The sequence below is a fragment of the Colobus angolensis genome, unplaced genomic scaffold (genome assembly GCF_000951035.1).
Source record: "Colobus angolensis palliatus isolate OR3802 unplaced genomic scaffold, Cang.pa_1.0 Scaffold506, whole genome shotgun sequence".
Taxonomy (NCBI): Eukaryota; Metazoa; Chordata; class Mammalia; order Primates; family Cercopithecidae; genus Colobus; species Colobus angolensis.
In genome coordinates, this window is record NW_012118555.1 from 574,068 (window position 1) to 588,066 (window position 13,999).

At 43.4% G+C, this 13,999-nt stretch overlaps 2 protein-coding genes across 6 annotated transcripts in view; both read right to left on the reverse strand.

Annotated features, from left to right (window-relative positions):
• LOC105524746 (chromosome unknown open reading frame, human C21orf59) overlaps window positions 1–2,869 on the reverse strand; it is a 12,785-nt gene extending 9,916 nt beyond the window's left edge. The window contains 4 exon segments of the mRNA XM_011960135.1: window positions 2,141–2,495; window positions 2,497–2,567; window positions 2,570–2,758; window positions 2,761–2,869. Coding sequence (XP_011815525.1) covers window positions 2,141–2,495; window positions 2,497–2,567; window positions 2,570–2,758; window positions 2,761–2,869 — 724 coding nt within the window.
• Window positions 2,870–4,873: 2,004 nt separating this feature from the next.
• The window catches only part of SYNJ1 (synaptojanin 1), a 106,781-nt gene continuing 97,655 nt past the window's right edge, over window positions 4,874–13,999 (reverse strand). For 4 of the 5 annotated variants that reach the window (XM_011960136.1, XM_011960139.1, XM_011960140.1 and 1 more), the window contains one exon: window positions 8,644–11,698. In XM_011960136.1, coding sequence (XP_011815526.1) covers window positions 10,886–11,698 — 813 coding nt within the window. In that variant the 3' untranslated portion in view covers window positions 8,644–10,885. Of the gene's footprint in view, window positions 5,020–8,643; window positions 11,699–13,999 lie in introns of those variants that run through there. The other variant, XM_011960137.1, reaches the window with a different exon arrangement.

Here is a 13,999-nt window from a genome sequence, read left to right on the forward strand (position 1 = left end):
TGTTAGCCAGGATGGTCTCGATCTCCTGACCTCGTGATCTGCCCGTCCCGGCCTCCCAAAGTGCTGGGATTACAGGCTTGAGCCACCGCGCCCGGCCTACTTATTTCTTAAAAATAAGGGAAGGTTAGATAACATCTATCACAGTCATCATGAGACCACCTCATGCCCCATTGGAATGTTAGCTTCTAGGGGTCAGGGGCCTTGCCCATCTGGCTATTTTATGGAACATTTATATGCCACTTGCTATGTGCCAGACCTGGCCTGGACCCTTAACACAGGGGCACGGTACTGGTCTTATCCATCCTTGTCTTTCTTTTCTTTGAGACAGGGTCCCCCTCTCTCACCCAGGCAGGAGCGCAGTGGAGCGATCTCAACTCACTGCAGCATTGCCTCCCGGGTTCAAGCGATTCTTAAGAGTGCCTCAGCCTCCCAAGTAGCTGGGACAACAGGCATGTGTCACCATGCCCAGTTCAGTTTTGTATTTTTAGTAGGGACTGAGTTTCACTATGTTCTAGGCTGGTCTAGAACTCCTAGGCTCAAGGGATCCACCTGCCTCTGCCTCTCAAAGTGTCAGGATTACCCATGTGACCACCGCACCTGGCCCCATCCTTGTCTTCTGAAGGCTGAGCACTGGTGCAGAATAAACACATGAATTTTAAGTTCACTAATGTGACTCTCAGCATTCAGCACATTTCCAATTTACAATGTTATAGAAAGAGAAGACAAATTCCTTTTCTCCTCAAATGCTTTAACTTAAAAATAACATTTAATATTGTGTTTGTGTTGGAAGCTCAATTAATACACTACACATAAGTTTCATGAAAAGAACCATGACGCTCAGGAATTTCTCCACGGTGCAAAAATTACATGTTCATGCAATTTAATCAATATATTTAATAATAAATCACATATTCATGCAATTTAATAAATCACATAAATGAATATACTATTTATTGCAAATACTTACGTATTTTCTATGTATACATAATGATAGTTATATAAACACGTAGTAATATCCTACACCACATCAGAAAGTATCATCCCATCAAGTTCAAAAGCTATGCTGTCTAATGCGGCAGGTACTCACTCACTTGGCGATTTAAATTTATTTAAATTAATTAAAATCAGCCGGGCGCGGTGGCTCACACCTGTAATCCCAGCACTTTGGGAGGCCGAGGCAGGAGGATCACCTGAGGTCAGGAGTTCGAGACCAGCCTGGCCAACATGATGAAACCCCGCCACCACTAAAGATACAAATATCAGCTGGGCTTGGTGGCATGGGCCTGTAATTCCAGATATTTGGGAAGCTGAGGCAGGAGAATCCCTTGAACCCGGGAGGCGAAGGTTGCAGTGAGCCGAGATCGCGCCACTGCACTCCAGCCTGGGCGACAGAGAGACCCTGACACACACAACACACACACACACACACACACACACACTATATATATATATTTAATTAATTAAAATGAAAATGTAAAATTCGGTTGCCTGGCCGCACTAGCCAAATTCCAAATGCTCTGCCACACGTGGCCGGCGGCTGCCCAATGGACAGCACAGATGGGGGCCCTTCCACCGCCGGTAGATTCTGCGGAACAGCGGTGCCCTGGAACCTGCGCGGGGAAGGGAGACGGCGCCCCCAAGCGAGCAACAGGCCGTTTCCAGGGCGGGGAAAGATCACCAAGGCTTCCTCAACTGTAAGGGGCCGCCCCAAAGCCAGGTGGCTCGCTGCTCTACATCGGGCGACTAAAAATAGTAAATTCAGCTTTTAAAAGCCCACCCAGTTCTCATCTCACCCCTCACACGTGATTAATTGCACTAAGTCGGCTGTTCAGCCCGGTCTTTCGGCTCCCTCCTCCCTCCCCCGCCCATTTCCACTTAATCGCAGCACCCCAGGATTCGCAGCATCCCGGCTCCGAGAGGCACCTGGGCCCACCTCCCAGCCCGGGATGCCAGACAGGCCGGACCTTCTCCGGTTCCTTATTCATCTCCAGTTAACCCCAGTGTCCCGTTTCAACCCCGGCTGCTGCAAATCTCTTCAATAATCTTCACAAACCTGCCCCCTCGGCCCACCCTGCCCCTCTTTCTCCATCCTACGCCTGTCTCTCAATCTGTCCCGGCTGGGCCCGCCCACGAGCCGCACCTGAGCAGAGGCGCTGCACCTTGAGCCGCCCATTATAGAGCCGGGCCACCTGCACCGTGAGCTCCTCCAGCTCGGTGCTCCCAGGCGCCTGCAGCAGGAACTGGCTCTCGTCGCCCCGCTTCACGTGCAGCAGAACCATGGCGGTCCCGCCGAGGCACTGAGGTGGTGAGAAGGCCCGGGCTGCGTGGCCCGCGGATCCAGCCGGCCGAGGGTCGCCGGATCGCCAGCAGCGACGACTCAGTAACAGCCGCTCAGGGGCCCGAACCCCACGCTCCGGAGCCCGCAGTGAGCGAGGGAAACGGCACTCGCTCCCGGAAGTGGATGTTGCTAGCAGCAACAGTGAAATAGAGTCAAAAGAGCCTCCAGCTCCAGCTCAGAACCCGAGTAGCGGAGGCTGGGGTGCACTGAGGCCCAGCAATCTACGCCCACTGTAGCTGCAGCCGGGGAAACCACCCACACAGCCTGAGAGGGCAGCTATTTCTGGCCGGACCGACGGAAGAAGACTCGCAGATCCCCCTCCCGGAAGTGACTGTTGTCGTGGCAACTTCCCAAACACAGACCAAGCCGCTGAAGTGGAGGGTGGACCTCCCAATGGACTGGTCTTGGGCCCGAGATTCCACTCAGGGAGATACGTGGGCTGAGGTGGGAGTTACTAGATGGGGAATGGGAGGGACGGCAGGCAACAGACACGCCGAGTTCCGCAACTGCCGCCCCACAACCGCTCCACATTCCAGCGTCCCTTCCGCCGCTTTCAGTCTCCACTTCCGGCAAGGCCTCCATGCTGCTTCCGGCCTGGGAAAGTTTGGCGGCAGCAACCTATAACTGGGTCGCTCTGTTGGCTGCTGTTTGCGCGCGTTTGCTTTTCAGGACGGAGGGGCCAGGGCGAGTGTCTGCACTTCTTCAGGCTGATTTGGATGGCGTTGCTAGGGTAGCTCCAGCGGCTCCTGCCAGAGCGACCCTCCCCGAAATATCCAGCGGACTCTTGCAAAAGTCAATCGGCGTCAGTCGCCGTTTCTTCCGGGCGCCGCAGATCACAGTCAGTGCTCCCATGGAGCTTATATTTTAGTGTGACAAAGAGAAAACAAAAATAAATGGCAGGACGGGCGCTGTGGCTCACGCGTGTAATCCCAACACTTTGGGAGGTCGGGAGTTCGAAACCAGCCTGACCAACATGGTGAAACCCCGTCTCTACTAAAAATACAAAAATTAGCCAAACGTAGTGGCACGTACCTGTAATTCCAACTACTAGGGAGCCTGAGGTGGGAGAATCGCTTGAATCCGGGAGGCGGAGGTTGCAGTGAGCCTAGGTCGCGCCACTCCATCCTCGGCGACAGAGTGAGACTGTGTTTCAAAAATAATAAATAAACGGACAATGCAAATTCAAATACAGGTCTAAAGAAAACTAAACAGGTTGATGGACTTCTTAGGTTGGATGGTCAAGAAATGCCTTAAGAGATGCTTAACATTTGCAGAGTCCTTAGTAACAAGGCGTCTAGGCGAGATAGTGCAAGGCCTTTACCCGTTGTCTCGTGGTTCTTGGAGGGGAGCAGTGCTGAGTACATATTGATTTGACTATTACAAGCGCCCGCTACTTCCTGTTCCTTAAGCTTTGGAACTTTGGTCTTCTTGGTTGAAACTGGGGAGTGTGTGTTGGGGAGGGGGCGTGTGGGGAGAAAGGGTATGACTGAAGGCCTGGAAATGCCCAAAGCCAATCTGGGCTTGATAGGAAGACTGATAACTGATAGTGGATAGAAGGGGGATGGAGCCTTGGGAGAGGGGAAGATGTGTTATTATTTCTAGTACTGTTGAGACAGGGATCACCCAAATCCGGGAACAGGCAGTACTGGTCTGATTGGCAAATGCCTATCTCGCCAGGAGAAATGGGCTACTATGTTTTCTTAGCTCCTGACTGCGGACCATAAGGTCATACCCTTTCTCTTGAATCCAATTCCGTACTCATCAGCTTCTTACAATTTTACAGTATAGCCTTCCAGATAGAGAGCTACATGTCCACAAACTTACGTGTTTTGCGGGGTCTCCATATAATTGTTAATAATATTGAGAAATGTGGAAAATCGTTGCATAAGAACCCATGTTTTGACCATCCAGTTTTGTTTAAATATGTAACTTAGTAATCATCGAGTGATTATTAAAATCACCACAGATCAAGCCCGTGCAGTATCTTTAAATTTGTCAGCCCTGGTATTTGTGGTCCTCATAATTTTATTATAAAATTATTATAAAATTTATTATAAAACTGCATTCTGTTCAGCATTTTCTTTTCTTTTCTTTCTTTTTTTTTTTTGAGACAGTCTCACTCTTGTCGCCCAGGCTGGAGTGCAGTGGCTCATTGCAACCCCTGCCTCCTGAGTTCAAGCAATTCTCCTGCCTCAACTTCCTGAGTAGCTGGGATGACAGGCGCCCACCACCAGGCCCAGCTAATTTTTGTATTTTTAGTAGAGACGGGGTTTCGCCATGTTGGCCAGTCTGGTCTCTGCCCACTTCAGCCTCCCGAAGTGCTGGGATTATAGGCGTGAGCCACCACCTGCCCTTGTTCAGCATTTTCTTAAGGTCCTTTTCTTCTCATACAGGGCTTGTCTTAAATATCCGGGGTTAGCTCTTTCTTGGTGTGGTTTCACCAGTCATAAATCATGCAAAGCCTGTTTTCTTGCCCTCAGGCACCCAAGTGAGTTCTGAATCTGAAGACCAAGATGACACCTGGTGTGGTCTTGTGAGTTTTCACTAGGTTTCTCTTTGTATTTGAGGTGCTGTTGCCTTTCTAAGATGAAGAGCATCTTATGACCATTTGTATCTGTTAAGCAGTCCATCAGTGATTAACATCCTGGTCTGGATAATTTATGAGTCATTCACGATGGCTGCTGGATATCAGGCAGCCAGAAAGGAAAAGAGCAAATTTTGCTCTATTGACTGCCTTTTTTTTTTTTTAGGTCCTAACACTACAGATACAGTTAAAGCCTCTCTCTAATCCCATTCTCTTCTTCCCCTTCTCCAGAGGTAAACTGCTATTTTGAATTTGGTGTTTATCATTTCCATTGCATGTTTTTAATACCATTAACATGTGTATGTACCCCTAAAAATATATCCTCTTGTGTATTTTAAATTTTATTTTATTTATTTATTTATTTATTGAGACGGAGTCTTGCACTGTTGCCCAGGCTGGAGTGCAGTGGTGCAACCTCGGCTCACTGCAAGCTCCGCCTCCCAGATTCAAACAATTCTCCTTGCCTCAGCCTCCCAAGTGGCTGGGTAATTACAGGCGCCTGCCACCACGCCCAGCTAATTTTTTTGTATTTTTAGTAGAGACGGGGTTTCACTATGTTGGCCAGGCTGGTCTCAAACTCCTGACCTCGTGATCCGCCTCCCTTGGCCTCCCAAAGTACTAGGATTACAGGTGTGAGCCACTGCAGCCGACCTTGTAAATTTTATATAAATGATGTCATACTATTTTGTATCTTGCTTTATGGCTACACCGTGAGGTTTTCTCATATGTTTTTTTCACTTGCTTGTTTTCCATTCCACTCCCCAGTTGACACTTATTTCTGGATTTCACCCTTACAAACAATGCCTCTCATGTTCCACAGGTCCTAGTTTCTCTAGAAGTCGGATTTCTTGTTGATAGGGTACATGAATTTTACCTAATATTGTTAAATTGTTTTCTTGAGCTGATGTGCCAGTTTACTCTTTCACCAACCATGTAAGAGTTCCCCTCTCTCCGTATAATTGGTAATCCTTGATAGGGTCAGACATTTTTCTAACATTAATAAATTGGTGTTCTGATTTATACATCAGTTTCTTGTGAGTTTGCTTATTACATGCCTATCACCCTTGCTATAGTTTCTGGCCCTGCAGAGCTCAGAATCTGGCTGTGGGTCATGTAAAAAGAATGAAAACTAAGCTACAGACTGGAGAAGTATCTGCAAACCATATATCCAATGAAAGATGAGTAGAATCTAGAATATGTAAATAATCCTCAAAACTCAACTGTAAAATCAAAATCCATGTAGAAGATGCGCAAAATACCACAGACACTTCACTGAATATAAGATGGCAAATAAGCACTTGAAAAGATCTTCAGGCTGGGCACAGTAGCTCACATCTGTAATCCCAACACTTTGGGAGGCCGAACTGGGCAGATTACGTAAGGTCAGGAGTTTGAGACCAGCCTAGCCAAAATGGTGAAACCCATCTCTACTAAAAACACAAAATATTAGCTGGGCATGGTGGCAGGCGCCTATAATCCCCGCTACTTGGGAGACTGAGGCAGGAGAATCATCAGGACCCGGGAGGCAGAGTTTGCAGTGAACCAAGATTGTGCCACTGTACTCCAGCCTGGTTGACAGAGCAAGACTCCATCTCAAAAAACAAAAACAAAAGATTTTTATCATTAGCTGTTAGGGAAATGCAAATTAAAACCACAAGGAAACATCTACTACTATAATGGCTAAAATAAAAAATAACGACAACACCAAATGAGGAAAAGAATGTGGAGAAGCTGGATTACTCATGCATTGCTGATGGGAATATGAAAGGGTGGGCACTCGGGAAAAGCTTCAGTTTTTAAAAAACGGAAGCATGCCGTTACCATATAACCAAGCAACTGCACTCCTGGATATTTATCCCAGAGACATGGAAACTTCTCTTCCCAGCAGCTGTATTTGTAACGGCCACCACACTGGAAACAACCCAGGTGTCCTTCAGTGGACGAATGGTGAAACGATGGTACATCCATACCACGGAATACTATTCAGCAATAAAAAGGAACAGACAGTACATGCAACCTAGATCAATCTCCAGAGAATTATGCTGAGTGAAGAAAGCCAACCCCAAAAGGTTACATACCACGATTAAATTTACATAACATTCTTGAAGTGAGAAAATTATACATGCAGAGATCAGATTAGTGGTTGCCAGAAGTTAAGGGCAGAGGAAAAGGAGATGGGATGAAAGAGAAGTGGGAAAAGGGCAACATGAGGGCTCCTTATGGTGATGGAAATGCTGTGTGTCATTCATGTCTTGGTCATGCTCTGGTACTGTAGTTTTGCAAGATGTTACCCATGGGGGCAAGTGGGTAAAGGGGTACATGGGGTCTCTGTATTATTTCTTATAACTCCATATTAACCTACAAGTATCTTAAAATGGCTTTTTTAAGGCAATAATTCTGTAACTTCTTAATAAAAGGTTAATGAACATTAAGAATTAAGGTAAGAATTTCAAATATCAACCAGATAGGTCTGAAAAAAGGCAACACTAGCCTTGGCTTTTTTTTTTTTTTATGAGATAGGGTCTTGGTCCGATGCCCAGGATGGAGTGTGGTTATGTGATCATAGCTCACTGCAGCCTCGATCTCCTGGGCTCAAGTGATGCCCCACCTCAACCTTCTAAGTAGCTGGGACTACAAGGATGCACCACCATGCCCAGCTAATTTTTTTGATTTTTACCAGATATAAAGTCTATGTTGTCCAGGCTGGTCTCGAACTCCTGAGCTCAAGCAATCCTCCTGCCTTAGCCTCCCAATATGCTGGGAGTACAGGAATGGGCCATTGCACCTTGCCTAGCCTTGGCCTCTTTTTCTTTTTTTGAGGCAGAGTCTCCCTCTGTCCCCCAGGATGAAGAGCAGTGGCGTGGTCTGGGCTCACTGCAACCTCCGCCTGCCAAATTCAAGCTATTCTCCTGCTTCAGCCTCCTGAGTAGCTGGGATTACAGATCCCTGCCACCACACCCAGTTAATTTTTGTATTTTTAGTATAGACAGGGTTTCACCATTTGGTCAGGCTGGTCTCGAACTCCTAACCTCATGATCCACCCATCTTGGCCTCTCAAAGTGCTGGGATTACAGGCATAAGCCACCACACCTGGGCTTGGCCTTTTACTTTGGGTCTTTTTAGACAGTCCCTTTTTCTGTCTGGTTGTGTCCCAATTCCTTTTTGCCTCCCAGTTGTTCCTTCTGCTTTGGGTAAGAAAAATAACGCATATTTCATGTATTATTTTCAAGTCAGCATGATTTTGAGTTAGGGCCTCTCTTATGGAGTAAGTGCATGGACTTTTTTTTTTTTTTTTTTCCAGAAAGAGTTTCGCTCTTGTCGCCCACGCTGGAGTGCAATGGCACGATCTTGGCTCACTGCAACCTCTGCCTCCCAAGTTGTAGCCATTCTCCTGCCTCAGCCTCCCCAGTAGCTGGGATTACAGGCCTGCGCCACCACACCTGGCTAATTTTTTTTTTGTATTTTTAGTAGAGACAGGGTTTCACCATGTTGGCTAGGCTGGGCATGGACTTTTTAATAATTATTAGTAATCTCAGAAAATCTTTCTTCTTACTTTTAGAGGAAGCACTATCTGGAGAAATGAAAATAAGGTCTTGAATTAAAATACCTGATTCGGCAATAAGGGTTAAGCTTATTTAGTCTGAACGTCACTAAACTTGCGTATGTAAAGTACAAGGAAAATGGCTGAGAAAAATTCTTCCCTTTCGAACAAAGAAGTCAGCATGGTAAAGACAGATATATTTATTTCATATGACAGCACGTTTCACAGGATATGTACAGAATGTCTGTGTACCACTGACTTTAATACTGTACTTCTATAAAGTTTATCATTATAAATATTGTATGCCACATTAGCAATAAAATTCTTACATATAAACAGCAATCTAATATAGAGAACACAGAGTTCACAAAGAGATCTTAGTGTCTAACTTCTGCTCTGCTTTTAACAGAACTAGTAAATATTTAATAATACACAGAATAATGGCTAGTTATTTGCAGCATACCTTTAACTTTCATAACTTTGTGCATTTTCAGCAACTTGCCAAGTGTAATTTTCCTGATAAAGGCTGGGCTGCTGATATGTTTATTTTAGACAGTAGTTTCTATCCAATAGGAAACATTGCTCACAGAACTGCCATTTGCACTAGTGAAGTTTACCTAACAATGAATTATTTTGCTAATGGAGAGCAAATACCATATACACTAGTCACATGGATGTTAAAGCCACAGTTTCAACAAGTTAATTCACATTTTGAATCATACTGCTTATGGTAATACTGCTGTTTAAAAGACACTACTGCTGAAATGATTAGAACCTCCAAAAAGCACAATATAAAACTCACAAGAGTTATTTCTAACAGCAAATCCTGGCTGTTAACAGAGAAGATTACTTCTATAAATATAGTATTTTGATAACATTTGAGCATTTAGAAAAATGCTTTTTTTTCTAATAGATTTATGTCGTAAGTGCAGTGCAGTTTGCTGTGCTTTTAACATTTTACATATTCGTAGCCATGAACACTATTTTTTGATATTCCCTCAATGTACATCTTTAAAGGTTAAGTGTGGACATAGGAATTTAGGTGGACATATACAACTCTTTATATAAAAGGAACGCTAATGTAAGTCTTAATGGGTAAAGATGATTGTAACGGAAACTGACAAAGAAACAACTATTGCTCAAGGAGTTTTCTGGTTGGTTTACTTAATGATATCAAAATACTACATTCTGTAAAAATTCTGTGTACTTCTTCATAAAATTAATAAAAGCGGGATCAGTTGCATATTGGCAGTGCAGGAGACAAAATCCACAGCTAATTTGAGGTATAGCCTCTAAAAACTTAAAGCAGCATCATAGATGTGTTATGTAGCCTGGTAAGAGGGGGGAGAACACACAGTGGATATATCCCCAATTCAAAGCACTCAGGGGATGGCTGCTTTCCCTGCTAAAAGCAAAGTTCCAGAGCAAAAGCAGCAAAAAGAAAATATGGGAGGGATACAGGCAACGTACATTCAAATGTACGCAGAGAAGAGAGTACGGTTAGCTCTAATATTTCTCCTTGAACTTGGTGGTATGTGCCTTCCCTGCATATAAGGCCATAGTGCTTTTTTGGGAGCACTAGAATATCCATCCACTTGACATGACCACAAAAATAGACTGTTTCCAGCGGCAAGAACCTCCTCCTGGAGAAAAGCATATGAAGGTGCTAGAGTAAAAAGTAACAAGGTTGTGTGTATTTGAAGGTGTTGGGTGTGGAATGATAGAAAATTCTGATTCTGTGGTGAGATTATTCTAGTTTTGAAAACAAAATTAATGAAAGGTCCAAATTACATTGCAGCCATCTTTTTGGTAATGTGATACTGAAAAAGGGACTTTGTTGGAACTTTTAGGTATAATTTGGTCTGAGTTATATCCTAGAAATTAAACTATGAATTGTGAAAATATATAAATGTATGTAGAAGTACATGTGTTTGTATGTATTATATATGTACACATACCTATACTTTTTTCCTTTAAAGCAATGCCTTTCAAAACTCTGTTCACTGTAACCTTGGCAGCTCTTTGGTAAATACTCATAGATACCAACTCTTAACAAGTATGAGAGGGCTGGTGGAAATGTCAGCTGAAAGTTGGGTGGGCTTTTTTGAGATTCTTCAGAAGCCTGACAGAAAAGTTTCTGAATAAGGACTGTTTTCTAAAGTAGTTTTAAGCACTTTTTATGGCTACTACTGTCTCCTATTCATCCAAAGAGAAATACATCAAAACTCCAGTTAACAATGAGAAGTGTTTTTCCTTATTTCCAATATACACATATTCCAACTCTGTACACATCAAATAGTGGTGTTTTGTGAAGATATCAGTGCACTTACAATGACTTATTGCACATAATGAAATACAAATGCCCAATTCTCTTGGCTCTACCTGCCAAAAGCAAATACCCACTGTCTTCTGTTGCATGGCGTTATCTTTCTGTAAAGTCCAGTGTGGGTGAAGCCTTAGAGGCCAAGGTCGTGAAAGGATCTACTGGAGGGCTGGTGCCAGGCAGGAGCAGAGGGACAGGGGGTGGAGGAGGTGGTCTTGATGGCAACACACAGAAAGAGACATTTGTACCTTTATTCCAGTCATCATTCAATGTCAGGTCGGAGCTGGAAAATGAACTTGGCTGATTACCCAGTAAGTCTGAACAAGCTGACTTTGACTTCCCTTTCACACCAAAGTCCTCTTCTTCCTCAAAGGTTACCCATCCTTTTGGGTTGCTGATTTTTAATGTAGACTGGCCCTGTAGATCAAAACTTTCCTTAAAGCCATCAAGTGAAGATGAAGCCTTGCTTTCATTATGACCGAGAGGCTGCAGAGAAGGGAAAGGATTGATAGTAACGGGCTCTTCTTTGGAGAACCATGAAGTTGCCTCTGATTCTTGAGACTCGGCTTTAAATGGGTTTCCAGGAGCAGCAGTCCTGTCACTGAAAGGATTTGTCCTGGTCAAGCCAGTAATAAATGGGTTTGGAGAACTTCGCATATTTTCCTGGGACTGACTCCGAGCTGGAATTGGAGGTATTGTTGGCATGCAACTTACAGAACTCAAAGTATTAACATTACTTTGCGTTACAGAAGGCAACTGAATCAACCTCTTTGGGTCTGGGGTTGGAACAGGTGACGTTTGAACAGATAGCTGAGCCTTTGATACAGCAAGCAGATTAAATGACAGATCTTCAAATGGGTCAATCTTTAATGGTGATTCTCGTTTGACACCAGAGATTCCATTTGTTTTTACCTGCAAAAGAAAGGGAGCACTGAAAAATCAGTTTATATTTACTTTTAATACCCCCTATTCTTCCTGTCTCAATTATTCTTCCCTTTTTAGGGGCAAGCATGTAAATTTAGAAACTAAAAAGTAGCTTCGTGTAGTTTGTTACTCTGGTGGTTTAAATAAGATGAAACAGCTACAATCTTTAAAAACTTCTTTCTAAATAAATCCTTTCTAATTAAATCAATTTTTTAAATCTCTCAAAATCACAGCTTATTTCATTCATGCAAATTTTGAAATGGTAAGAAGGAGAATTGTACAGAATTAACAAATTTGTTCATGCCCAGTTCTATCACATTTCAGTATGAACTTAAGACATCCATACTTATAACTTATGGTGAATCTATATAAATAAATTTCCAACACCCATCTATGATGATGATGATGTGGTTTCATTGTTCTTTTAAGTATGTTTTCATTTAAAATTAATGTTACTATGGAAATTCAATTTTATAGATAAAATAAATTATATTAGCACATTTTATTCATAAGATGAAGACTCCATCTTTCCCTCTCCCTCTTCTACTTGGAAAAATAATTTTGAGAGTTCTTTGCTTTTTTTTTGGAGACCAAATCTTGTGTTGTCACCCAGGCTGGAGTGCAATGGCACAATTTTGGCTCACTGCAACTTCCACCTCCCAGGTTCAAGTTATTCTTGTGCCTCAGCCTCTGAGTAGCTGGCACTACAGCCGTGTGCCACCATGTCCAGCTAATTTTTTGTATTTTAGTAGAGATGGGGTTTCACCATGTTGCCCAGGCTGGTCTCAAACTCCTGAGCGCAGACAATCCGCCTGCCTCAGCCTCCCAAAGTGTTAGGGTTACAGGCGTGAGCCACCACGCCCGGCACAGCTGACTTTTAATGCAAGCTCTCCTTTGTTGAATAAACTGAGTAATGTGAGGCTGGGTGCGGTGGCTCACGCCTGTAATCCCTGCACTTTGTGAGGCTGTGGCGGGTGGATCACCTGAGGTCAGGAATTCCAGACCAGCCTGGCCAACATGATGAAACCCCGTCTCTACTAAAAATACAAAAAATTAGCTGGGCATGGTGGTGCACGCCTACAATCCCAGCTACTCAGGAGGCTGAGGCAGGAGAATCGCTTGAACCCGCGAGGCAGAGGTTGCAGTGAGCTGAGATCGCGCCACTGTACTCCAGCTTGGGCAAGAGGAAAAAGTCCGTCTCAAAAAACAAAAAACAAAAACTGAGTAATGGGGCAACTTTCCGTAAAAAAGCTGACCCTCCTGTCTTGTAAAAATGTTCCAAAACAGATACACTATTAGTAACCAAATGCAACCATTGCTTAAAACCAGAGGAAAAAATGTCCCATTTTCTATTTGGTTTATGACCTGGTCCCTTCTATGTGACAGAGTTGGCTGTGAACTGTCATCAGTAGGAAGAGTGCTTGGAATTCCTTCACTCTTGCCCTAAATCCCTTGGTCCCTACTCCATAAAGAAGCTGGTTGGAGTGGAGCACAGCCAAGGGACTGCGCAAAGCCAACTGATCAGATGAAGGAAAAGAACTACGATTCTGGCCTCACGGGCAAATTAGTTTATCAGGCATTCATTATTAATTTTGAAAAAAATGTATATAATTCTTAAAACTAGAGTAGATGACTTGGACACTAATACGAACTTAAGAAAACTTCAGGGTTGGATAGGACAGGGCAAAAAAAAAAATTCAGTTCAAGACTGGCAATGTAATAAAATGAGCACTGCCCAGCAGGAATTTGGATAGCTGTTAAAGCAAAATAACTATACTTTTATGAAATATATTGGAAAAAAACAGCAGCAGTCTCAATAAAATGTAACTGCATATTATGAAACACTTAGTTACTGCTTAAGAATAAGGAAGGATGTTCACTTGTAAAAGGAAATGGTGTGGATGACTTAAGTGAATAACTTTCAAGTATCTGTTTTATTCAACTATCCTAGAATATGCTTTATAATTGGTTGGAAAAGTATACTTTTCTTCAAACTTAGTGTGATAAATTTGTACAAAATTAAAGAGAAAACATGTCACAGACTTTAAACTGTATTCTAAATGTCTTAGGTAAGTAGATCTACATGTGGAAATGTACTTAAAAGGAAATTTATATAGCTATTATAAAATTAACTCTGTATTACCAAAAATCTCTGGACTATTTATAGTTAATATAAAATGGAAATATTTGAGTCTGAGACAAAATTCTCCTATGGCAGATAGAACCGTCCGCAACATAGACATCAGAGGAGAGGAGAATTTTGTGCTGTGCCAGCTTAGACTAGAAGTC